Below are 21437 nucleotides of genomic sequence, written 5' to 3'. Positions count from 1 at the left end.
CGTGTGCTGCTCCCGCCATTTACCGCGCCGCCATGGGCCGTTCCGCGTGGGCGCCGAGCGCCGCCCCCCCTTTCCGCGCACCCTCTGCGCGGCTCGGCGCGTGGAGTAGGGGTGGGGAAGAGGGGGAGGGGGGAGACAGTGCTGGCGGCGGGAGCGCGGCCGGAGGGAAGCGGAGCGGCGCGAGGCAGCGGCGGTTCCGGGCCCGGTGAGCCCCGTGGCACGGGGGGGTGGCTGCACGCGGCTGGGGAGGCGTGTGCGTGCTTAGGGGTTTGCCTGTGCCCCGCGGCCGTGCGCTTGCACGCCTGCGTGCCGCTGCAGGGGGGTGTCCGCAGGTGTGCCCGAGGGACGCGCTTGCTTGCCTGTGGGCAGCGTGCAAGTGTGCACACACCCACGAGTAGCCGTGTCCAGCACGACGGTGCGCGTACAAAAGCCTGGCGAGCGTGTCTCAGCCTGGCAAGGGGGTTGCGTGTGCAGCCACGCATGGACGCGCGCACGCCGGTGCCACCCCTGCACGGGGTGCTTAGGAGTGCACACTTGCAATAGGGGTGCAGGCGCGCGCGGGAGCAGAGTTGCGTGGTACTGGGGCGTAGGTGGGCAAGCCCCACAGATCCGTGTGATCGTCCGCAGCTGCATGTGCAAGAGCACTTCATCCAGGCGGGGGGCCGAGGGGAGAGTATTTATGTAACCCACGGGCTGCTGCATGTGACAGGCGTGTGCCAGCCCAGCGCGCGCACGCAGGCCGTGCGGGCACGGCTCCGGCTCGTGCGCGCGTCCGTGTGCCCCCCGTGGCGGGATGCGGCGGAGCGCGGCGGCGTGCTGCGCGCTGCTGCTGCTGGCCGCCGCCCTCTGCGACACGGTGGCCGCCAAGGGCGGGCGCGGCGGCGCACGTGGGGCCGCCCGTGGCGGGGCCCGCGGAGCCACCCGCGGGCGGGTGAAGGCGGCGAGGCCTCGCTACCACCCACCTGGGGCGGTCCTGCGCGTGGCGGGGGCGGCGGCGGCCGGAGCGGCGGCGGGGACCGCGCTCCGCAGGCCCAGGCTAGCTGCCGAGCTGGAGGCAGGCAACGTCGGCGACTACGGCGACGGCAACTGGACGGCTGCCACCCGCGCCTGGACCTCCGCCGCGCCAGCCCAGGAGCCGCCGCGTTGGGCCGTCTCCTGGCTCTGGCCCCTTGCAGCCGCCCTCCACCGCTGACAGGACCCAGACTGCACTTGGTGCGGCCAACAATGCCACGAGGCCCGGCCACCACACAGAGCCGAGCTCAGTCCCCGGGAATAGCAGGGGCTCCCAGGCTATGCCCAAGGCCTCACAGGCCCCGCACCTTCAACCCGTGCCATAGCTCCTACCGCCCCCTGGCCCCACACCCTCCTACCCGCCTATGCTCTCTCTCTGCAGGTCTTGGCAGTGCCCACATGTAGCAGCAATAAAGCTGGGCGAACGCAGGTGTGGCTAGACATAGGGCAAGGGATTGTGGACAAGGGCCTTGGGAAGGCTGTCACCCCAGAAAGCTTTATTTTGGGATGGAGGGTACCAAGCAGGCCAACACCACAGCAAGGAAATTACTCTTGGGGGTCTTGTCACGTTGGAGGCAGCAGCAGCCATGCCCCAGGCAGGCACTGCAGAGTGTCACCACGCACAGTGACACCACAGGGCAGCTGTCATGGCACAGCCTCAGCCCGACTGCGGGGATCCTGTACCTTCACCCCCTCGCAGCAGCCCACGGCCTGAAACTGGGGCCTGTGCTAGTGGAACTACTTCGAGTTGTGCACCACAGCTCTGTGCTGAGGTGTCCCCAGCCCACACAGCTGCAGGCACTGCCTCACCCCCATGGGACAAGCCTCAGTCCAGTGTCACTCTGCCCAGGCATCCTGCCCGGAAGTCCCGCAGGAACTGGTAGGCTGCGGCTGTATAGTTGAGCATTTTCACATTGACGTCCCCTGGAGACAGGGGTGACAGGTGTAGAAGGAGGTGGCACAGGAGCTCAGAGCTACTCCAAGATCCTCAAAAGCTTTGTCCCTGCACCCCACGTGGTAGAAGCTCCTGTCACACTCACCTGTGCCCGTCAGCACCTTCACCTTCTGCACCTGGCCCTGGGCGAGGGCCACGTGCCTCAGCAGTGTCTCGATGTCATTGCAGGCCTTGGCCAGCCCATAGCGCTGAACGTACCTGCCAAGAAAGGTGGCTCACACCCTACACCATTGTTTCCCCTCCTGCCACTCCCTTGGGGCAGCCGCTCCACCCCCAACTTGGGACCAAGACCTGTTAACACAAGCCTGGGACCCTTCCCAGTTCTCCCAGTGGCTCACTCAAACTGCTGGTGCTTGTTCAGGGCATACAGGAGGTAGTCGGCCATGATGTCCTCCCCTACCAGGTGGTCATGGATGGCTCCTGGAAAAGAGAGTCAAACCCCAGCTCCCCCTAGCCCTGCTCCAAGCCCCAGCATCTACGACAGCCCATGCTGATCTGGAGGACTTGCAACCAGCACGCTCCTAACCCAGCCTCAAGTACCAGGCCCACAGGGGATTTGAAACCCTGTTTGGGGACTGTCCCTGGCCACGACCTCTGCCTCACCACACACTGCCAGCTTTATGCCTGTCTCCACGTCCTTCAGCCTCGGGGGCAGCACACCAGGTGTGTCCACCAGGTACATCAGGGGCTTCTCACAGACCTGGGATGGGGAGGCAGCGCAGTGAGGACATGCTGCTCAGAACTAGCACCGAAAACTCTGGCGTGGCTAACGAGCAAGACACTGAGCTCTTTCATTAAGGTCTTGAGGAAAGGGGACCCAAACAGCCCCCTGAGATCAACTCTGCCTGCCTCAAGGTTTCTCAGAGGTTCTGTAAGAGGATGTGGCCAGTCAGCAACCAGCACCCACTCAGCTGCCCGTGCCATGGGGACCATACCTGGATTCTGGTTAGCACTGCCTTGGTGACGCCTGGTTCACCACCAACTGCGGTAGCTTTCCCTTTGGGGAAAGAAGAGACACTGTGAAGAGAAGCAAGTGACGGTCCACCCTGCTGCCTGCTCCAACCCTGTGCTGGCTCCCCCTTGACCCTGGGCATCAGAGAGAAATACCCTTTTTGAGGTGCAGCCTCCGCAGGGAGTTGATTAGAGAGGACTTTCCCACGTTGGGCACACCAATCACCAGGATGCTGTACTCGTTGCTCTGGAAGCAAGGAGGATGCAGGCAAGGAACAGCCAGTTATCGGCCACCCAGCCCTGGAGTGACAGGCAGCCACATTAGCAAAACAACCTGGCCTTTCCTAGTCATTTTAGCACGTGTGCTAGCATCTTTGTCCCTCCAGCTGGAGGTGACCTGCAGATAAGCCACCTTAATCCCTGTACGCACGCTGGCAGCCTTGCTGCCATGTCTCACCTCGGCCCTATGATAGCGTGGGCTGTTGGCCACCAGCTTGGCAACCAGGGGAACAATCTGCAGAGAAACATGAAGGAGCTGGAACCATGGCTCTGCACCCAGGCTGGCAGTAGCCATTGGCTTGGAGAACACTGTGCCCGGAAAATATATGAAGGCCAAGCAGAGGACAGGGTGCCATAGGAAAACTGGAACTGAAGATAATTCTGGGCCAGCTCGCATCACCTCCTAACACTGAGGCCCTGAGGCCTCTCCATTTTGCTAGGAGACAGGCACACAGCCCTCAGCTGCCAGCAGCAACAGCCACAGCTGGGTGTGGGGCTCCTGGCTCATTACCTTCTTGACGTTGCCATCGTGCTGACAATCGGTGAAAACAACATGCGAGCATCCTTGCTGCTTCAGGTGTTCCAAGGTTGTCTGAAGGGGACAGGCAGATGCATTGGTGGCATTCACATGCAGTCACCATGTAGCTCCTCAGCCAACCCTACCTCTGCCCTCACCAGCTGCCGGTGGGGATCGGCAAGGTCCATCTTGTTCAGCACAAGGATGTGTGGGCGGATGCCCAGCACCTCCTGCAGCTCGGGGTTACGGCCCGACAGAGGGATGTGGACGACGCTAAGGAGAGTGACTGATGGTGTGGGAGTTGGTATTGGGGGAAACATCTGGGGGGGGGGGGGGGGGGGGGGGTGATGGGGCTGGTGCGGAGCTGGAGAAGGGTACGGGACCGGGAAGAGGGGTGGTTGGTGGAGAAGAGAGAAGGGGGGCACACGTCGGTGGTGGCGCAGTGCCGGCTCCCGCTGCCCCGGGGTACAGGCGGGGGATGAAGAGCCGTGATGGAGGATATACGAGCGTCATGCACCTCGATGAGGCAGTCGGCACGCCGCAGGGAGGCCCGCATCTGCCGTAGGCCTGCAACACAGCGTTGAGTGAGCGGCGGCGACGGGGGTGGTGTGAGCCCGCCCTGCCCCCGCTCCTCACCTTTCGCCATGTGTCCCGGGAACCAGGAGGCCACATCGCGGCCGCCGAAATCGAAGCGCTCCCGGAACTCGCCGAGACCCGACCCAGCGCGAACCGCCGCCCGCACTGCTCCGGCCCAGACCCTCATGGCGGCGTCGCGCTGCGTCACTTCCGGCGCGGCGTACGCGGGGGCGGAGCGGCGGCTCCATTCCAGCCATGGCGGAGTCGAGGCAGGCGGCGACTCCGGGGGGCCCCGGCGGCGCGGGGAGGCCCGGTGGCACAGGGGTTGCCGGGCCCCGTGAGGCGCCTGCTGCAGGGCCTGGGACGCCCCGTGCCGCAGGGGCTGGGCCCGGGCCTCAGCCCGCGCCCCAGCCACCCCCACCCCCTCAGGCGACCCCGGAGCCAGGCCCGACGCAGGCCCCGCTGGACGACCCTCGGTTCCTGATAGCCAGCACCAACTGGTACTGACGCCGCAGCCCCTTCTTCCGGCCGGAGCGGACCCACATCCTTCCACGCCCCCTGAGAGAAAAGCCTCTGCGTCCCTCTGCCCGGGAGGTTTCTTAATAAAGGAGGCTGACCAGCAGCGAGCCGCCAAGCACGGGTTTTATTTTCCAGCTTTAGAGTTGAGGAGCGGGGCCAGGTGCCGCGAAGAGCTGGTTGAGCCGCTCAGCCTCTCGCCAGCCTGACAGCAGGGCCCCGTGGGTGGTGGAGTAGAAGGTGCGGTGGGTGGCCTCGCCAGCGAAGAGGAGCTGCAGAGGCTGCAGTGAGGCAGGGGGTAAGTGCTGGGGCCTGCTGCCTCACCCAGCCCAGAGGGGACACTGGCTTCATCTCCCTGCCCTTTAGGACTCTGCATGCGGGACCCACTCTGCAGCCACCTAGAGACTGAGGAGCAGGCCCTTTCCTGTCTTTCAAGAGCTTCCCCATGTGTGAGGGTGGTGCTGGAAAGTGGTTGAAAGGAGCTACATGACCCCAGATTTTACGGAAGTTGAGTTCTCCCTACCCCCATGGAGCTCAGTGAGAAGAGCCAAGGGGGGCTGGTTGGTGACCTGACATTGGTGACCCCTGGAATGGAGTGGGAGGGGAGACTGCCACCTCCCTGGGCTGCTCAAGGCCTAGACTGTCATGTTCCCTTTCCTGTTTGTCTGTTTGTCCCCATGTCTGCAACATCCCCTGGGCCAAAAACATTTACCCTGGGATCTTCGAGGTCCTCGGACAGGGGCTGAGCCAGCACGTCAATGTCGTCCCCTGAGCTGCCGACGGCCACGTAGCTGTAGGAGCCTTGGGTGTATGGTGCACTGTGCCACCGGGACCTGAGCACGCTCCTGGGAGCAGGCAGCTCTGGGTTCCCTGCAGACACGGATTTTGGGTAGGATCCAGAAATCTGGGCGTGTTTCCCCCAGAGGGCAAAGAAGACAGCAGTACCTGTCAGCGTGCGGAGGACACGTGTCATGGTGCCAAGAACTTCTGCATCACTCAGCGTCTCCATGTACTCTGATTCCTTCCCTGCGATGAAGCCACAGAGGACATGTCCATGCCTAGGAAGGAAAGATGGGACCCAGAGTTGCTTGCCACCCTCTTGCTGCTCACTGGGCACCATGACCTCCCTGCCACTGCATCATGGGCTGACAGCAACCCAGAGAGGGTCCTGAAGCTCCAGACAGGGCCAAAGACACATCTTCATGGTGCCCACAAGATGTTGAAACTGCACCCCAGCTGCAATACCCCTTTGCTGATACTCCCAGCCACATACTGCTCTGGTGGTTGTAGAACTACGAATCCAATGAGCTTCTTGAACCAGCTGGTCTGTAGGTCAGTGCTGGGCTCCTTGAGAGGTGACTCGTCCTCCCATACTACTTCAAGGAACTGCTGATTGGGTTCCCAGAAAGCCTGCTCGAACTCCAAGAAGATCTTATTGTTGGTGCCGAAACCCAGGTGGCGGATGGCCTCTGCTTTCCACTCAGGCAGAGGAGGCTGGAAGAAGTCCTGGTGGTGTTCCTTGAGGAAACCTGCAGGTAGAGGATCAGCAGAAGATTAGGCTTCTAAACGTGATCTGACATACTTTCCCCTTCCTAAACTCCTTCCCAGGCTCCCCTCTGCCCTTGAGGTAGGCTGGGGAGGAGGTTTTGCAAGTCCCTGCCCTCCACCTGCCCATCTCCAACCACACTGTTGGTGGGGATAGACAGAGCAAGGAAAGGTGTTGATGTCCTCACCCAGTGGGACGGTGATGATGACATGGTCGGCGAGGAAGGCATCTCCATCCTCACACTCCACCCGGACAGGGAAATCTCTGGCCTTGTCCCCTTCCTCACGGAAGGATCCTTGCCAATGGATGGTCCTCACTGCCTTGTTTAGCAGGATGGTGCCCTCTGGCAGACCTGAGAGCATGCACTGGGGCAAGCTGCTGTAACCGCTGTGGGAGGAGGTGCTGCTGGGGACAGCGTAGCCCCCTGAAACACTTTTCTCCATCACCCTCCAGAGAGCCCTGTGCTTACCTTGGGAAGGTGCAGTCCAGGCCAGGCAGGGAGACATACTCCCCAAAGGGCTCCAGGGCCACCAGGTCCATGCTGTGGGTCCCACTGATGCAACACTCCAGCTTGAGGCAGGTGGCAAGGATGGCCAGCTGGAGCCGTTGGGCGTCCTCCTCACCCCCACCTAGCATGGGGACCCTCCGGCAGATCTCTGCCCGCAGGTACTGTCCCACGCTTGGTGCTGGCAGCTCCTTGGCCCCCCGAAAAGTGCGCGTGGAGGTCAGGAGGGTGTTGAAGAGACTGTGGGCTTCGCTCACTGCCTTGGAGCTCAGCACCTTCCCTGAGCTGCCGTAGGTGATGGAGGGTAGCGGGGGGTGGCCCCCTGTCTCTGCCTGCTGGTTCTCCTCCTCGGCAGCCTCTGGGCCCAGTAGGCCATAGCTGGTGGCCAGGCAGAAGACAGGGTTCCCTGGTGAGGGGCCATGGATCCAGTGTGCCCCCATCTCTACCAGCCCCGACGCTGTGGGGAGGGAGAGGGAGGTGTTACCCCAAGGCAGGAGCCCCGATCCCATGTGCCCCCCAAAACTGCTGGAACCACCAGCCCTGGTCTGCCCTGTGCCACCCGTGACTGGCTCCGGGTTGGTCCCAGTGCGCCCACGGGACCGGGCACCCCTCGCCCCGTGTCCGTCCCACTCAGGGGTGGCCTCACGACGCGGGGGTGAGGGCGGGTCAGGTGCAGTCCCCTGTGTCCCCCCCGCGCCGAACCTGCCCCCCCTGCCGCCCCCTCCCTGTACCGAAGGGGCGGGTGCAGACGCGGCCGCCGGCGCGCGCTGCCGCCTCCAGCACGCGCAGGGATGCGTGACCGCGGAGTCGCTGCGCGGCGCTCAGCCCCGCCAGCCCCGCGCCCACAACCACTACGTGCCGCCCGCCGCCCCGCTCCATGGCTCCCGGCACCCGCTCGCCCTGGCAGGCCCCGCCCCGGTGCAGCGGACCGTGGCGGGGCGGCGGCTTTAGTGGGCGGGACGCAAACCCATCAGTCTCTGCGGAGGGAGGGGCGGGACGAGGCTGCGCTGAGGGGAGTCTGTCTGGGACGGGAGGGGCACCGCGACCCCCTCCTCACGTGTTGCTGCGGTGGAGGAGCGCTGGATGCCCGCGGTCGGCTGCTTGGGCCGTATAACCCCCGTGGCCTACGGGAGAGCTGCCGGCGCCGGCCCCAGAGTTCCCGCTCACAGGTGATTTCCGAGCCGTCGTGCGCACCAATAAAGCTCTCCATCCTCGAGGCTGCCTGGAGCTTTGTCCACAGTCGTTCCTGCCCCGGCACTACCTAGGGGATGCCCCTGCCTCCTGCCCACCCCGGCGGTTGGCCGGGTGCGGGTACCAGGGTGCTCCAGCTGGGACTCCCTTATGCCGCCCAGCCAAGCAGTGCGCCCGGCCGGCCGCAGCTGCAGTCACCCCATCACCGTGGGCGAGTAGCATTTATCCCTGCCAGGCCCCGCTACAGACAGCCCACTGGAAAATATTTGCATGCAAGGAAGAGACAGAGGTGTGAGAGCTGTAGTGTAGGCTCCCGATATCCCCTTTGAACGTTTATTTTGGAAAGATTTCCCCCACCTTTGATTTTCTGCCAAGCAGCAAGGTGGGACAGTGCTGCAGAGGCTGCACACCATCATATCCCTGATGGCAGCTTGGTGTCAGCTTGGTGTGGTGAAGTAGTGGCCCCGTGACCCAGCCTAGGGCGTTTGGGGCCACAAGCTACAGGGATGGAGGATGGACATTCCTGGCTGAGCCATGCAGACATTCCCAGGGATGAGTGGGATGCACTACTACCACAAGTGTCAGCCCAGCAGGAAGGAGGGCACAGCAGGGGATGTCCCACTGCCTCTTCAGGCTGTCCCAGTCTAGGGCCAGGCCACTGGCATCTGTCTGGACAGCTTTTGTTCTACTGGGACCCCTCCATCAGCTCAAGGATGCTGTTGTAGAGGCGCCTGGGGGCATCCAAGCCCCAGATGAAATCCCAGTGGTTCCAGTCAGGGATGTGGTCATAGATGATGAGGTGGGTAATGCGGGACAGCAGTAGGTGGACATCCCTCCAGTCAGCCACCCAGTCCTCTCCCCCTGACCACACTGCAGTGGGCACGGGCATCTCCACTGGGTAAAAGGGAGGTGTCTCCTGGAAGGACACAAGGAGGTCTGAGGGACTGTCGTCATGGTCAACCCCTGCAAGCCAACCCATCCCTGAACCACCTAGCACAGCCTCCTGGCATCTCCAGCAGCCCATTCACGCACCACCCAGAACAGCCTCCCAGCATCTCCAGCCTCCAACTGTGCCACTTCAACTTCCTACCTGGTGGTAGATGGCTGGATTTTTACTGCCATAGTCAAAGGCTTTGAATTCTCCTGATTTTATCACCTGGGAGGAGAGGAATCTGCAGTGAGAGGGCAGAAAGCGCTACTGCATGGATCTGGCATCTCCTGGCCTCCTTGAGAACTATGCCATGTGCTCACATGGGATGTTGCAAGAGGAAGGGGAATCCGTGCAAAGCCAGGCTTTCCACCTTTTTTAACAGGTGATTTGATCTCCAGCTCCATGCCTGTCCTCAGCTATGGGCTGACAAATCAAGGTGTTGCATGTGACTCCTTGGCTGCCCCAGTGCAACACTCATACCACTGAAAACCCGTTCAGCACCAGCAGCGCTGCGTGTGTGGGATGCCGCCAGTCGACTTCACTTCAGTGAGTTTTCCTTCAACAACGTTGTCACCCTTACTTTGTCATGACAATTTGGGCTCAGAGTAGAGAGACATTAGTGAGCCTAGATATTAAAAGAGTTGCTACAATGCTAAGCTCAGATAGCTGCACAATAGTTGAACTGATTAAAAAGACCTTTCTTTGCCTTCCCTGTTACATATAATTTGAGTCTTCAAGGAGGCACCAGGGTGGGAGTCTCTAGCCTGATCCTGTTCCAGCAGGGCCAACACTACAGCTACAGCAGGTTGCTCAGACTGGTGGTCTCACCCTAGTGTCTCCAGGGCCCCTTTGGGCAAGGGGAGATGTTGTTGAATCTCCCTTTGCAAGCCGAGCTCCCCCAGCCTCTCCTTGTATGGTCTAGCTTCTGCCCACCATCATCACAGTGTCTCCAGGCTCTGCTTTGGGGATCCCTGGGGATTTGAAACTTGTCAAGGCATCCAGCTGTGGCCTTAGTGTCCCTTCCTCTGTCCCTCCTGAGACAGTCCAGGGTGCACACCAGGCGCTTCCTGGCCCCCAAAGAGACCAAGGCAGCTTGTCCTGCATCCAGCGCTTCTTTTGTACACAATCTCTCACCTTTACTTCCTCATGAGCTGCTAATGTCTAAGATTGCTGACCTCTCTCTGTCTTGAACAGATCAGACTCTCAGTAGAGGGACCGCCACAGGGGTGAAGCATCTACATTTCAGGGAACCTACCTGGGCCCAGTGTATTATGTTTTTGACGGATGTCCTATCTGGATAGTGGGATGTGTACACATCCAGCCGTGTCTGCAAGGAAACATATTCAAGCCTAGCATTGCTTTCCGATGGATGGGAGTGAGGACAGCACTTGCCAGATGATGCATTTCCAAAACCCATCACTGCTGAGTTGTGTTGCCTAGAGAGTTGGTTTAGGTCCAGGGATATAATTTTCATTAAAAATCAATTGCTCTGCGACAGCTCCGGAGGAGAACTGTGATGAGAAATGAGGTATCCCCAGCTTCTGGAGATATCTCATTTGGGCTTAGGGACCATGCTCAGGACCTTAGTGGCTGCGGGTGGTCACCTCTATGCTGCTGCATCAGACTTGATGTAGGATGGGTTGGAGCAGGAGCTGTACCCCAAGAGTGCTGGTGAGAGGTACTACTGGTCTTGGTGACAGGCATCCCTAAGAGAGATGCTCTCAAGGGCTACCTGGCCACTGACATTCACCCAGCAGAGCTTGGGGACTTTTGCTGTCCAAGGAGGACAATGAGAGAGGAATCAGTGAGAGAGGAATCTGGCAGTGACATGTGCTGTCTTTGCAGTGTCTGCTTGCCTGCAAATGTTGGAGGTGAGCCACTATCACAGACTGGGCAGGGTGTTGGGCAGGAAGGAGGGCAGGCAGGGAGGTCATCAGAACCAGCGGGTGCTGCTGAGTGCTCCCAAGCAGTGCACCCTGGGGCTCTGACACCCTCACAGAGCAGCTCACTCACCATGTTGAGGTTCTTCTCATTGTGGCCACCCAGCATAAAGAAGATGTTGGCACAGGGCTTGTGCAGCGTTGGGTGCCTGCACAGCTGAGGGAGAAACCTCCACAATTTCCTTATCCGCAGTGAGGCATCCATTCGGCCAAGCAGAAGCTGCAGAAGGAGAGGGCAAGGTTCATTTCTTGCATTTTCCTTTCTGCAGCCTAGCTCTCCTGCCTCTCCTGGCCAGCGGCCGGCCGGGGTCCCCATCAGCTGTCCCACCATCTGGGCGGTGATGGGACATGTGGCATAAGTTGCCCACAGGAGTCAGATTCACTTCTTTGCCCTCCTGTCCTTCTGAGATGTGTACAGCTCATTGCAGGAGGCAATGCTAATTGAATGCACACCAGGGAAATCGGTATGCAGTGCTCTTCTCTTTCTCCCCAGCTCCCTCACATGCTGGATTAATTTTTGAATGTCATTAAAATCACCCCAGAAAAGCTACTCTTTTCCAGGTAGTCTATCTGGGAATTCAATAAGTGCCCCCACAGAAAGACCATTAAAGCACATGAAGATCTTACAGATGGGAGGAAGGTGTGCACTCAACAAAGTGACCATGCAGGAGTATGACCCTTCTGAATCACGTCTGTACTCACAAATCAGTGGTAATTAAGTGGTTTTTGCTCTGTCAGATAGCTTCAGGGACTGCATCTGGGCATGATCCCTTTCCTAGCACTGGCACGTATAGGGGAGAAGAGCATGGAGTAATCCCCTACCGGAAATATCCTGAATTGCCTATCTGAAAGAAGGAGTATTTTCACTGCAGGACTTCTGGCGTGCTTGATGGTCACAACTGGAGCCAGGGCAAAAAACATTTTGATTTTCTGAGCAAGTTCTGGCATGGATGAAAATGCGATGAATGCTGAGAAAAGAGAAGAACAGCCTGAGGCATGATCAATCTTTCTTCAGGTGCTTAATCTGAGCTTGGACCCACTGCCCAGATCTGTTTACCTGGCATTATCTCCAATTAGAAGTCTGGGATCTCTTGCCATCTTTCTGCTTAACATTAGTGCTAGAGGTGTCCAAAAGGACACAGCGCCTTTATTCCTATAGTTAGAAGTGTCTAATAAGGCACTTCAATGACTACCACTGATGGGAAGTCTTGCCCTGTTCACCAGGTGAAGGGAATAAAACTGTTGTCTTACATTAATCACTGATAAAGGGTATTGTCATCACTGAGATTATCTCATACCTGTAATAGCCCAGGTGGTGAAAAGAAACACCATGCATTTTGTTGGAAAGCAGCAGCTGTGACCTCCATGCAAAATGCATTTGTTTTTGATAGGGAACACTACAATTTGGTTTTCTAGGTTAAATAATAGTTGAGGCAATAGGCTTACTGAGGTCACCAGGACCATCCTTACTATCCTAGGACCATGTTGGTCCTCCTAAATGTCTTGTGTTAAAAGTGTGGCTGCTGTGAGACTTCTTGTTGCAAGAGACCTACCTAGCCCGCCTGCTAGGCAACCCACAAAGTCAGGACCTCTCCACTTTCTGCTTATAAACAGCAAAATGAATAATTTCAAGGTGCAATGCCTTCTAATGTACCAATTGTGCAGCCCTGGGAGTGGCCGATGTAGTAGATCTGCTTCAGACCAGTCTTCTGCAGAATGAAGTCGATCATAGCTGGGAGGTCGTACATTGCCATTTCATGAAAACTGCAACACAGGGTCTTGGTTATTAAGGTAACACCAGGAGAGCAAACTTACTCGTAGATTTTGTCTGCCTTGCATTGCTTGTATACTGATGGATTTAACATCTGTGGCTGATTTTCCATGAGAAAACTCCTGTGAGATTGGAGAGCCATATGCTGGGTGAAAATACCCAGAGTGCAAAAGCATCCCTCCTGCCATGGCCTCATCCTTCCCTGAAAAAGCTTAGCCCTCCTGTAACTGTAAAAGAAATTGTATTCAGCTACAACATACAGCAGCTCTGCAGACCCAAAGCGGGCTCTTGTCATGGTTACACCACCAGCTCTTTCCCAGAAGGGAATGGAGAACCAGATCCTGCCCATGTGCTTTTGGGAGTGATGTGGTGAAACATAGACCTACTTCATTAGGCTTTTCTTAGTGCAAGCATGTTTATGAGCTTGAAAAATCTGGGACTGCTCTGAAGATCAGCTCTGGAGTGGCAGTAACAATTTAACAAGCCATTCTTGTGGACGAGGCTTCTGTGGACACCATCTAGGAGAAGGGGAGGTGGCAGTGATGCTTGTGGACACTTTACTGGGGTGTTTGGCTGGAGAGGTCTCCTTAGAGGCCCCAAGATAAGGCTTATGTATCTGCAGGATGGGCATCCCCACATAGGCAATAGTACCCTGTGCTCCTGGCCAAGCTGAACAGCTGCAGGGAGCTGTTGGTGCCATGTCAGCAGGCAGGTCTGCAGAGATACCTCCAGCCTCCCTGGGCACATCACTGGAAGGTCTGGGGGAGGGCATACATGGGGATTAGGTGCCCTGAATTGCCTGCTTGGAGGCAGCCACCTCTGCATGGATATTGGTGACAGATGGAGATATTTGTCATGTTTTTCCAATCTGCTCTAACCCACCTGAAATCCCAGAATTCAGCCTGGTTAGCTGAAAGGTGCTGGTGTCTCTGGGACGAGCTTGTTCCCCGGCTGTTTCCCAGCCAGACGTCATAGCCGGAGTCTGCTAATATGAAGCCAAGGCTGTTGTTAGCCAGATTTTCCACCCAGTGGCTACCTTCTCCAAGTAACCCATGCTGGAGAAACACAGCCGGCTTGGCCCCTGGATGTGAAAGAGACAATGCATTTCATGAAACTAGAATTTCTCTTCTTACTCATCCCAAATTCAGGCACATTCTTGCACTGCCAGAGGACACAGAATGTGCATTTTAATGATATCTCCTGGTGAAGAGACCCTTGCCATAGTTGTCTCATTGGTTATTGTTCTCATTTTCTCAGGATGGAGAGCTGCAGACGTCCCTTCTAAGTATTTCAGATCCCAGGTCATCCCCACAAGCTAAATACTGTGACTACTGACAACAACCATGTGAAACCTCAGAGGTACAGGCTTATCCCTGAGATTGTTCAAACACCAAAGTCACAGATTTATGGGAAACAAATTGAATGAGGATCTCTCTTAAGGTATGCCTGCACCCTCTGAGCCTTCAAACCAAGTCTCTGAAAGGTGATTGCTGTATTGCATACATGCTTTCCTATGCTAGCTGCTAAATGCTTGACTGTAAATTAGGGAAGTACTGTGGATTTGGTATTTTTGCTTTACCAATAAATACTCCCCTGGCCTGATAAAGGTTCATTCCTTCACCTCCTGGGTATGTTAAGGTTGGGATTATTTTCTGCTGTCTTCCTCTTGTCACATAGAGCTATACCTCTCTTCCTAGGATTTTCTCTCCCGTGGGGAATTCTGTTCAGGCTGATGTAGTAGCCATCATGAGTCAGGACTTCATACTCTTCACTGGGGTATCCTCTGTGGCAGATAATTTGGCTCTGAGGAAAGAAAAACCCAGGTGCAAAGCTTTCCGTAGTTGAGATGCTCATTTGACTTGAGTGTATCCCTTACCTGCTGGGATGCCTTTGCAAAACCAAAACACTGCAGCAACTGGGACATTGCTTTGCTCAGTTCAGTTCAGTAGATCAATTGAGTAATTTTTTGAGAGAGGATGCTCTGCCTGAATCCCGTACCTGCCCTAGTGAGATGCCCAAGGCAAGAGGACACACTCAGCCATGGGGTCACACCTGTGAACAGGTTTGGAGCTGACAGCCATGGGGTGTACAAGCAGCACACACGTTTGAAATGTTTCTAAAAATGAACCTTGAAACCAAAATTATTTAGTCTTGATACTGGCAGTAGGATATTCCATGTCATGCTCTGGACCGATGTGTAGGGCAGATAAAATGGCAGGGCTTATTGAACAAGCTGAACTGGGCTCTCTGAAAGGGCATTAGGACAAGGTTCCTGAGGCTCTGTGTGAGCTTTATTTATACTGAAAACAAGAGATTGAGAAGTTTTGGTCTGTTGAAATCCAGCTGTGATCCTGCCTATATACTTTGCTATATACTTGCTTTGTTCCACAGTGGGCAGATTAACTTCAGCAATTTTATTTCTCACACCACCTTCTGATACTCTCAGGAGTCACCTGGGCACAGCCCTGAGCAACTTGCTACAGCTGAAGGAGAAAAGCCATGCACAATTGGCTACCCTCAAGGAAGATGTCTGTTCAAATCCAGGCTGGGATTACCTCTTTTCTAACTCACCTGCTGAAAATTGCACATAGTACTGCTGGGAGGACGAAGGCTCCTTCAGAAAGCAGAGTTTCTTAATGATGGTATGGATGCAACATCATATTGCACTTTTCAATAAAAGCACATGCAGTGACATGAACTGTCTCCACATACAGACCCTCCATCCCTCTCTCCTGCAGCTAAACATCTGCAAACTTTCAGATAGAGTAGAAATTAGAAATTCTTCTGACTTACTACATTCATGGATGTCTCAGGGTTTATAACCTTTTTCTGCTTGATGGCATCTTCTGAGTTTGTGAGTGCTTGTACCAAAACCAGGATTGCAATAAATAGCAGCATAATGTGCCTGTATGAATAACAATAAAAACAGGCAAATTAGGATGGGCAAACAGGGTGTGGCGTGGTACCCAGGTGTGGTGTAGCAGTTTGCTCACCAGTTCCTGCAGGCAAGGGCGAGCAGGGAGGATGGGCAGAGAATGATTCCACAGCCTACACGGAGAGCTGCAAGTCAGAGAAGTGCTCCTGCCTTAAGCGGGATGATGGCCACTCGCATGAGGGCTAAAACCAAGGCTCAGATGGACAACACCCTGGTGAAGATCGATGCATCCACTCAGACAGAGCAGGTCAGCAAGGATGCTTCAGTCCACGTGGAGTGCAGGGGGTGTTTAGGATGTTTAGGGACATTTGCTGCTGAGAAAAGTATGTGTCATAGGTGCCTTCAAATTCAAGAGCTGCAGCGTCAGGTGAAAGAGGAAACTGTTAGTAGACAGCAGGAAACTGTTAGCAGACTCTGTAGTGTTAGAGAAGCAGAAGAGGAGATCGACAGAGGCTTCCACAATCAGGTACAAGCCTCCAGTGAATCCAATATGCCTTGGACCCTGGTAGCAAAAAAAACAAGGGCTCATCTTCATATACCGCCTTCCAGAGAGCCAATTAGCAATAAGTATGAAGCATTAATGGTGGGGGACATAGACGAGCAAGCTCCAGAAGGGGAAATCCCAGCAAACAATTCACCATCAGCTACTCCACCAGCAACAGGCAGTGGGCACCGTAAAAAGAAGTGACATGTGCTCGTTGTGGGTGACTCATTGCTAAGAGGCACTGAGAGAAGCATCTGTGAACTGGATAAGGAGTCATGAGAGGAGTGCTGCCTGCCAGGAGCCAAGATCCATGATGTGGCTGAGAGTGCACCACAGCTCATTAGGGATGTGGGCTACTATCCCCTACTCCTGTTCCATGTGGGGATGAATGAGTAATGAGACATGGTATTTCCAGAATTGAAAAGGATTTTAAAACCTTGGGGGAGCAAGTGAAAGATAGGAGGGCACAGGCTGTTTTCTCTTCCATCTTGTCCACCAGAGGTAAAGGGGAAGTCACTAATGCAAAAATCAGGCAAGTTATCTCCTAGCTAAGAGATTGGTGCTGGTAGGAAGGTTTCAGTTTTTATGACAATTAGTCCTTCTTTAGGGACTATAACTTGATAGGACAGGATGGAATTCGTCTCTCTCATACGGGCACTGGAACATTTGGGAATAGGCTGGCCAACTTGATCATGAGGACTAAAAGCGTGGGGGGAGAAGTAACATAGAATAAGCTATCCTGTCAAGCAGGGAAACAGGGCAGAGAATGCGATGATAAGTGCCCCTCACCTGCACACTATGTTTGGATGCAGAAGACTGACCACCCTGAGGGAGAGCCAAACCAGGGAGGATCCTCCTGCATCTGTCCAGGGAAACCTGTGTGTTTGAGTAAGCCTCTGCATTGCTGCACGCAGCAGGAAGAACTAGAGATGTGGGTGCAGATGTAGGGCTATGACCTCATTGCAGTCACGGAGACTGCAATGAGGTGAAACAGCTCACAAAACTTGAGCACAGCCATGGAGGGCTATGTATTTTTCAGGAAAGACAGGCTAACAAGGCATCCTCACTTGGTGGAGTTGCTCTCTATGTGAGGGAGCAATTAGTGTGCATTGAACTCTGCCTGGGTGGGGATGAGGGGCAGGTTGAATGCTTGTGGGTGAAAATTAAGGGGCAGGGTAAGGTAGGTGATACTGTTGTGGGAGTTTGCAACATGTCACCTGAAGAAGAGGAGGAACTGGATGAGGCCTTCTATGAACAGTTGAGAGCTGCCTTACAGTCACAATCCCTGGTCCTCATGGGGGACTTCAAACACCCTGATATTTTCTGGCAAAGCCACTCAGCCAAGCACACACAGTCCAGGAGGTTCCTACAGAATGTTGATGACAGCTTCCTGTTACAGGTCATTGAGGAACCAACAAGGAGGGGTGTGCTGCTGGACCTTGTGCTGACAAATAAGGAGGGTCTGGTTGGGGACATGAAGGTTGGAGGCTGCACCGACCATGAGATGATAGAGTTCGAGATTCAGTGTGGAAGAGGCAGGACACCAAGTAGGAGTGAACCCTGGATTTCAAGTGAGCTGACTTTGGCATCTTCAAAGACCTCCTTGGAGGGATCATATGGGATAAGATCCTATACGGTGGAACTGCCCAGGAGAGCTGGTTGATCTTCAAGTGCCACTTCCTCCAAGCCCAGGATCAGTGGTGTCCTACATGTAGGAAAGGAGGAAAAGGAGACAGGAGGGCTCCCAGGCATGAACAAGGATCTGCTGGGATAACTCAGGCAGAAAACAGCCATCTATGAGAGGTGGAAACAAGGCTTGGTTTCTTTGGAAGAGTATAGGAACATTGCCAGAGCATGCAGGGGTGCAACCAGGAAGGCTAGAGCCCTTCTAGAATTAAACCTAGACAGGAAAGTTAAGGAAAACAAGTGACCTTGATAGTAGGATGGCCTGGGCAACAAAGGACTTGCCCCGCGTGGACGAGGAAGAGGTTAAAGACTTGTTGGCCAAGCTTAACACTCATATGTCAGTGGGTCCTGATGGGATGCATCCGAGAGTGCCAAGGGAGCTGTCTGATGCAGCTTGAGAGTTGGGCAGAGAGGAACCTCATGAGGTTCACAAGGGCAAGTGCACCTTGAGTCCTGCACCTTGGGAGGAACAAACCCATGCAGGAGTTGGCTGCAGGATTGACCTGTTGGAGAGCAGCTCTGCAGAGAGAGACCTGGTAGTCCTGGTTGATAATAAAGTAAAGATGAGCCAGCAATGTGCCCTCATGGCCAAGAAGGCATTAAAATGGCATTCTGGGATGCATCAAGAAGAGTGTGGCCAGTAGGTCAAAGCAGGTTCTTCTCCCCCTCTATTCTGCCCTGGTGAGGCCTCATCTGGAGTCCTGTGTTCCGTTCTGGGCTCCCCAGCTCAAGAGGGACAGGGAACTTCTAGAGAGAGTCCAGCACAGGGCCACCAAGATGATCAGGGACTGGAATATCTTTCTTATGAGTAAAGGCTGCAGAAACTGGGGCTGTTTAGTCTGGAGAGGAGGCGACTGAAGGGGGATCTCATTAATATTTACAAATATCTAAATGGATGTCAGGAGATTGGGACATCCCATTTTTTCTATTGTATCTAGTGACAAGGGGTAATGGAAAGGACCTGGAACACAAAAAGTTCCATTTAAACATAGGGAAAAACTATTCTACTGTTGAGGTGAGGGAGCCCTGGCACAGGCTGCCCAGGGAGGGTGTGGAGTCTCTGTCTCTGGCAGTTTTCAAAATCCACCTGGACATTTTCCTGTGTGACCTGATCTAGGTGGACCTGTTTTTAGCGGGGGGGATGTGGACTGGATGATCTCTAAAGGTCCCTTCCAACCCTTACCATTCTGTGATCCCAAAGACAAAAAGGAAGAAAAACACCCCGCCATAGAAATAAACTGTCATTTCAAGACACAGGCTTAGAAGACAGTTAAGCAAGCACTTAGTTATCAGTATGGCAGGTGGTAGGAAGTACTAACGGGCAGTTATTACTTAAATCCCAACTTGTCTTTCCTGTAATCGTTTGTATAAGTAACTATACTGTGATGGGTTGACCTTGCTGTCATTTACCCTGCTCATCAGGGCAGAGGGGAGAAAAAAATGACAGAAGGCTTGTGGATGCAGATAAGGGCTTTTTGGCAGAAGGCATAAGGAGCAATTGTGTATGAGCAGTTATTTGGACAGAGGTGAAAGATGTTGGGACATCTCTTTTTCTATGGTATCTAGCAACAGGATAAGGGGTAACGGGATGAAGCTGGAACACAAAAAGTTCCATTTAAATGTAAGAAAAAGCTATTTTACTGTGAGGGTGATGGAACACTGGGACAGGCTGCCCAGGGAGGTTGTGGAGCCTCATTCCTTGGAGGTCTTCAAGACCCGCCTGGAAAGGTTCTTACGTCATCTGATAAAGGTGGACCTGCTTCTGCAGGAGGGTTGGACTGGATGATCTCTAAAGAACCCTTCCAACCCCTACCATTCTATGATTCTATGAAAAAATAATAATTAATAATGAATTATCAATATTTAATGGTTATTAGTAATAAAGAACAAGAACAACAATAATAGTTATGAATGTCTGTTTCTACTTGCTTATGATGGTTAATATCCTTATCTATCTTAAGACCGTATATCACAGTCTGGGATGGGAAAGCAAAGAGGATTCCCAGTTCCATTATACACCATGCAAAGTTCTTCATACTCTTCCACACACACTGGACCTGGTGCTAGGAAAGGCCCATTTTTATATTTTTAATGAGAAGAAGAGTAAAAACAGATTTATAATGCAAGAACTAAAACAATAGAAAACGCCATCAAACCAGTTGTCACACGGGAATTAATCTGAAGTAAGAGCTTTTGCTATTTGAAGGTACATTTTTAAGTTGGCTGGGCTATGTCTGTTTTTCTGCTGTTTCTCTATCGTTTAGCTTTTGCACCCAGAATCTACTGTTAACAGAAGGGGCCTATGAAATTAAACTGGGACAAACTCTTACGAGATTTCTTAAATCTTAAATTATGTAGCCTAAAAAAAAACCAGAAACCTTTTTGATCACCTTAGAAAATTCTGTGCCTTGCAGAGATCTATTTTTAATATACACAGTTATATATTGTAGATTTTTAATATAGACAGTTAATATCATATATGATTTGGAATGTTTTGCCAGAGTCTTTAAAAGTTAGAGCTTAATTTCAACCCATCAAGCATAAGCATGAGTTACAGATCTTCTCACCAACATCTGGTTACCCTCTACTTCACTTCTTCCTCCTGACAATGGTTCTTGCACACCGTGAGACATATCTGTCCTCTGAAATATTAGGTCTCATCTCTATGGTATTCAATACCATCTCTATATAATATTCAATATCATCTCCATGGTATTACCACAAGGCAAGTTACTAACAAAAGAAACAAGTTTTCACTCTCTGGATAGCTCCAAGGCAAATGTGAATTATATGGAGGAAGATACATTACCAAGCAGAGCTCACTGTCTCATCTGGTCACGCTGGTGGTGAGAATGGTGGTGGCTCTGTCATCATCAGTGTTAAAAAGAGCATGGTTGTGTCAGAGCCCTGCTATGTTAGCATCATGCTGGACCACATCACATGTCCTCTAATTAAGCAACGTGCATGCTGGTCATATCTTTGATCACGTCCTCTGTTTGGCCATGTGGTCTTGACTTTCATGCTTGTAAAGGATTGTGTTTCCAAAAGCAGCTGGAGTGGTTCTGAAAGTAATTTCAATTATGGAGCTGCACCTTAAGTTCATGGTAGCCGGAGGGAAAAGATGTCAAAAGATTTTCTTTGTAAAGGGTAATTTCCTAACTCCCATGGGCTCTTGGGAACACCTCTTAGAAGAACTCCTGGGGCAACTAAAGGACTTGGAGTCCACTAGTTTCATAAGGCCTCAAGAGCATGCAGATACTTCTATAGACACACCAAAAACCAGATCAGGCTTCATCATCTGCCTTGGTGGGAGACAGTCATGATACCACTCTTGAAAAGTGACAGTGGTCCAGGTAGCATCCACACAACCCTTATGTCCAACTGGTATTCTATTTTCCATTGCTAATATGTGAAACTACTGCAATGTTTTCTGGAGAAGCACCAAGCTTAACATGTTGGTGGACGAAAGAGTGGAACAGAACTTGTGAAACACCTCTGTTTGGCTGAAGCAACAGGTATTGCACAGAAGTATTTGTTCTCCATCTTCATCCTGTGACCCTACAACTTACATCTTTCTGTAGGTGCTTGGTAGCCACCTAAGAGATTGAGCCGTCTGTTTGGCTACCAGGTGCTCTGCTTGAGC

At 53.7% G+C, this 21437-nt stretch overlaps 4 protein-coding genes across 7 annotated transcripts; 1 reads left to right on the top strand and 3 right to left on the bottom strand.

The window, feature by feature from the left end:
* The first annotated feature begins 153 nt into the window (after positions 1–153).
* SPRN (shadow of prion protein) lies at positions 154–4019 on the top strand. Its single transcript, XM_062001867.1, has one exon. It carries the CDS (start codon positions 794–796, stop codon positions 1190–1192), a length of 399 nt encoding a protein of 132 aa, XP_061857851.1. The 5' UTR covers positions 154–793; the 3' UTR covers positions 1193–4019.
* Positions 1467–4499, bottom strand: MTG1 (mitochondrial ribosome associated GTPase 1). 2 transcript variants are annotated; one of them, XM_062001865.1, is made up of 11 exons: positions 4350–4499; positions 4216–4280; positions 3872–3976; positions 3708–3788; positions 3375–3431; positions 3074–3164; positions 2902–2963; positions 2570–2666; positions 2305–2386; positions 2052–2164; positions 1467–1935 (listed from the first exon to the last, which is right to left on the bottom strand). In XM_062001865.1, the coding sequence occupies exons 1-11, from the start codon at positions 4474–4476 to the stop codon at positions 1838–1840; spliced, it is 978 nt and encodes a 325-aa protein (XP_061857849.1). In that variant the 5' UTR covers positions 4477–4499; the 3' UTR covers positions 1467–1837. The 2 variants fall into 2 exon arrangements, with proteins under 2 accessions (XP_061857849.1, XP_061857850.1); XM_062001866.1 differs by lacking the exon at positions 3375–3431.
* A 414-nt stretch (positions 4500–4913) lies between these two features.
* Positions 4914–7762, bottom strand: PAOX (polyamine oxidase). Of its 3 annotated transcripts, XM_062001863.1 has the most exons (7): positions 7588–7762; positions 6821–7313; positions 6539–6738; positions 6079–6334; positions 5751–5863; positions 5518–5675; positions 4914–5086 (listed from the first exon to the last, which is right to left on the bottom strand). In XM_062001863.1, the coding sequence occupies exons 1-7, from the start codon at positions 7733–7735 to the stop codon at positions 4946–4948; spliced, it is 1509 nt and encodes a 502-aa protein (XP_061857847.1). In that variant the 5' UTR covers positions 7736–7762; the 3' UTR covers positions 4914–4945. The 3 variants fall into 3 exon arrangements, with proteins under 3 accessions (XP_061857847.1, XP_061857845.1, XP_061857846.1); XM_062001861.1 differs by having other exon boundaries at positions 5518–5863; XM_062001862.1 differs by having other exon boundaries at positions 4914–5863.
* A 970-nt stretch (positions 7763–8732) lies between these two features.
* Positions 8733–15575, bottom strand: LOC104561436 (lipase member M). The gene is made up of 9 exons (XM_010207115.2): positions 15483–15575; positions 14375–14492; positions 13572–13770; positions 12573–12682; positions 11741–11886; positions 10992–11138; positions 10234–10305; positions 9138–9203; positions 8733–8963 (listed from the first exon to the last, which is right to left on the bottom strand). Exons 1-9 carry the CDS (start codon positions 15489–15491, stop codon positions 8733–8735), a joined length of 1098 nt encoding a protein of 365 aa, XP_010205417.2. The 5' UTR covers positions 15492–15575.
* Between the last annotated feature and the right edge of the window lie 5862 nt (positions 15576–21437).

Source organism: Colius striatus, chromosome 8, assembly GCF_028858725.1.
Source record: "Colius striatus isolate bColStr4 chromosome 8, bColStr4.1.hap1, whole genome shotgun sequence".
Lineage (NCBI taxonomy): Eukaryota > Metazoa > Chordata > Aves > Coliiformes > Coliidae > Colius > Colius striatus.
This window is presented reverse-complemented; position numbering and strand designations above follow the sequence as displayed.

What these genes read in the sequence shown, in the direction of transcription:
- PAOX (XM_062001861.1), bottom strand. Translation starts at nt 7,735, where the DNA reads ATGGAGCGGGGCGGCGGGCGGCACGTAGTGGTTGTGGGCGCGGGGCTG. An exon ending in CGTCTGCACCCGCCCCTTCG is followed by an intron (nt 7,314 to 7,587) that starts GTACAGGGAGGG and finishes CCCTCCCCACAG; the next exon opens with CGTCGGGGCTGGTAGAGATG. An exon ending in CTGGACTGCACCTTCCCAAG is followed by an intron (nt 6,739 to 6,820) that starts GTAAGCACAGGG and finishes CTCCTCCCACAG; the next exon opens with CGGTTACAGCAGCTTGCCCC.
- SPRN (XM_062001867.1), top strand. Translation starts at nt 794, where the DNA reads ATGCGGCGGAGCGCGGCGGCGTGCTGCGCGCTGCTGCTGCTGGCCGCC.
- MTG1 (XM_062001865.1), bottom strand. Translation starts at nt 4,476, where the DNA reads ATGAGGGTCTGGGCCGGAGCAGTGCGGGCGGCGGTTCGCGCTGGGTCG. An exon ending in TCGAGGTGCATGACGCTCGT is followed by an intron (nt 3,977 to 4,215) that starts ATATCCTCCATC and finishes AGCGTCGTCCAC; the next exon opens with ATCCCTCTGTCGGGCCGTAA. An exon ending in CATAAAGCTGGCAGTGTGTG is followed by an intron (nt 2,387 to 2,569) that starts GTGAGGCAGAGG and finishes TCTCTTTTCCAG; the next exon opens with GAGCCATCCATGACCACCTG.
- LOC104561436 (XM_010207115.2), bottom strand. An exon ending in GCTGAATTCTGGGATTTCAG is followed by an intron (nt 12,683 to 13,571) that starts GTGGGTTAGAGC and finishes CCTGTGTTGCAG; the next exon opens with TTTTCATGAAATGGCAATGT. An exon ending in GGCAATTCAGGATATTTCCG is followed by an intron (nt 11,139 to 11,740) that starts GTAGGGGATTAC and finishes CTCCTTCTGCAG; the next exon opens with CTTCTGCTTGGCCGAATGGA.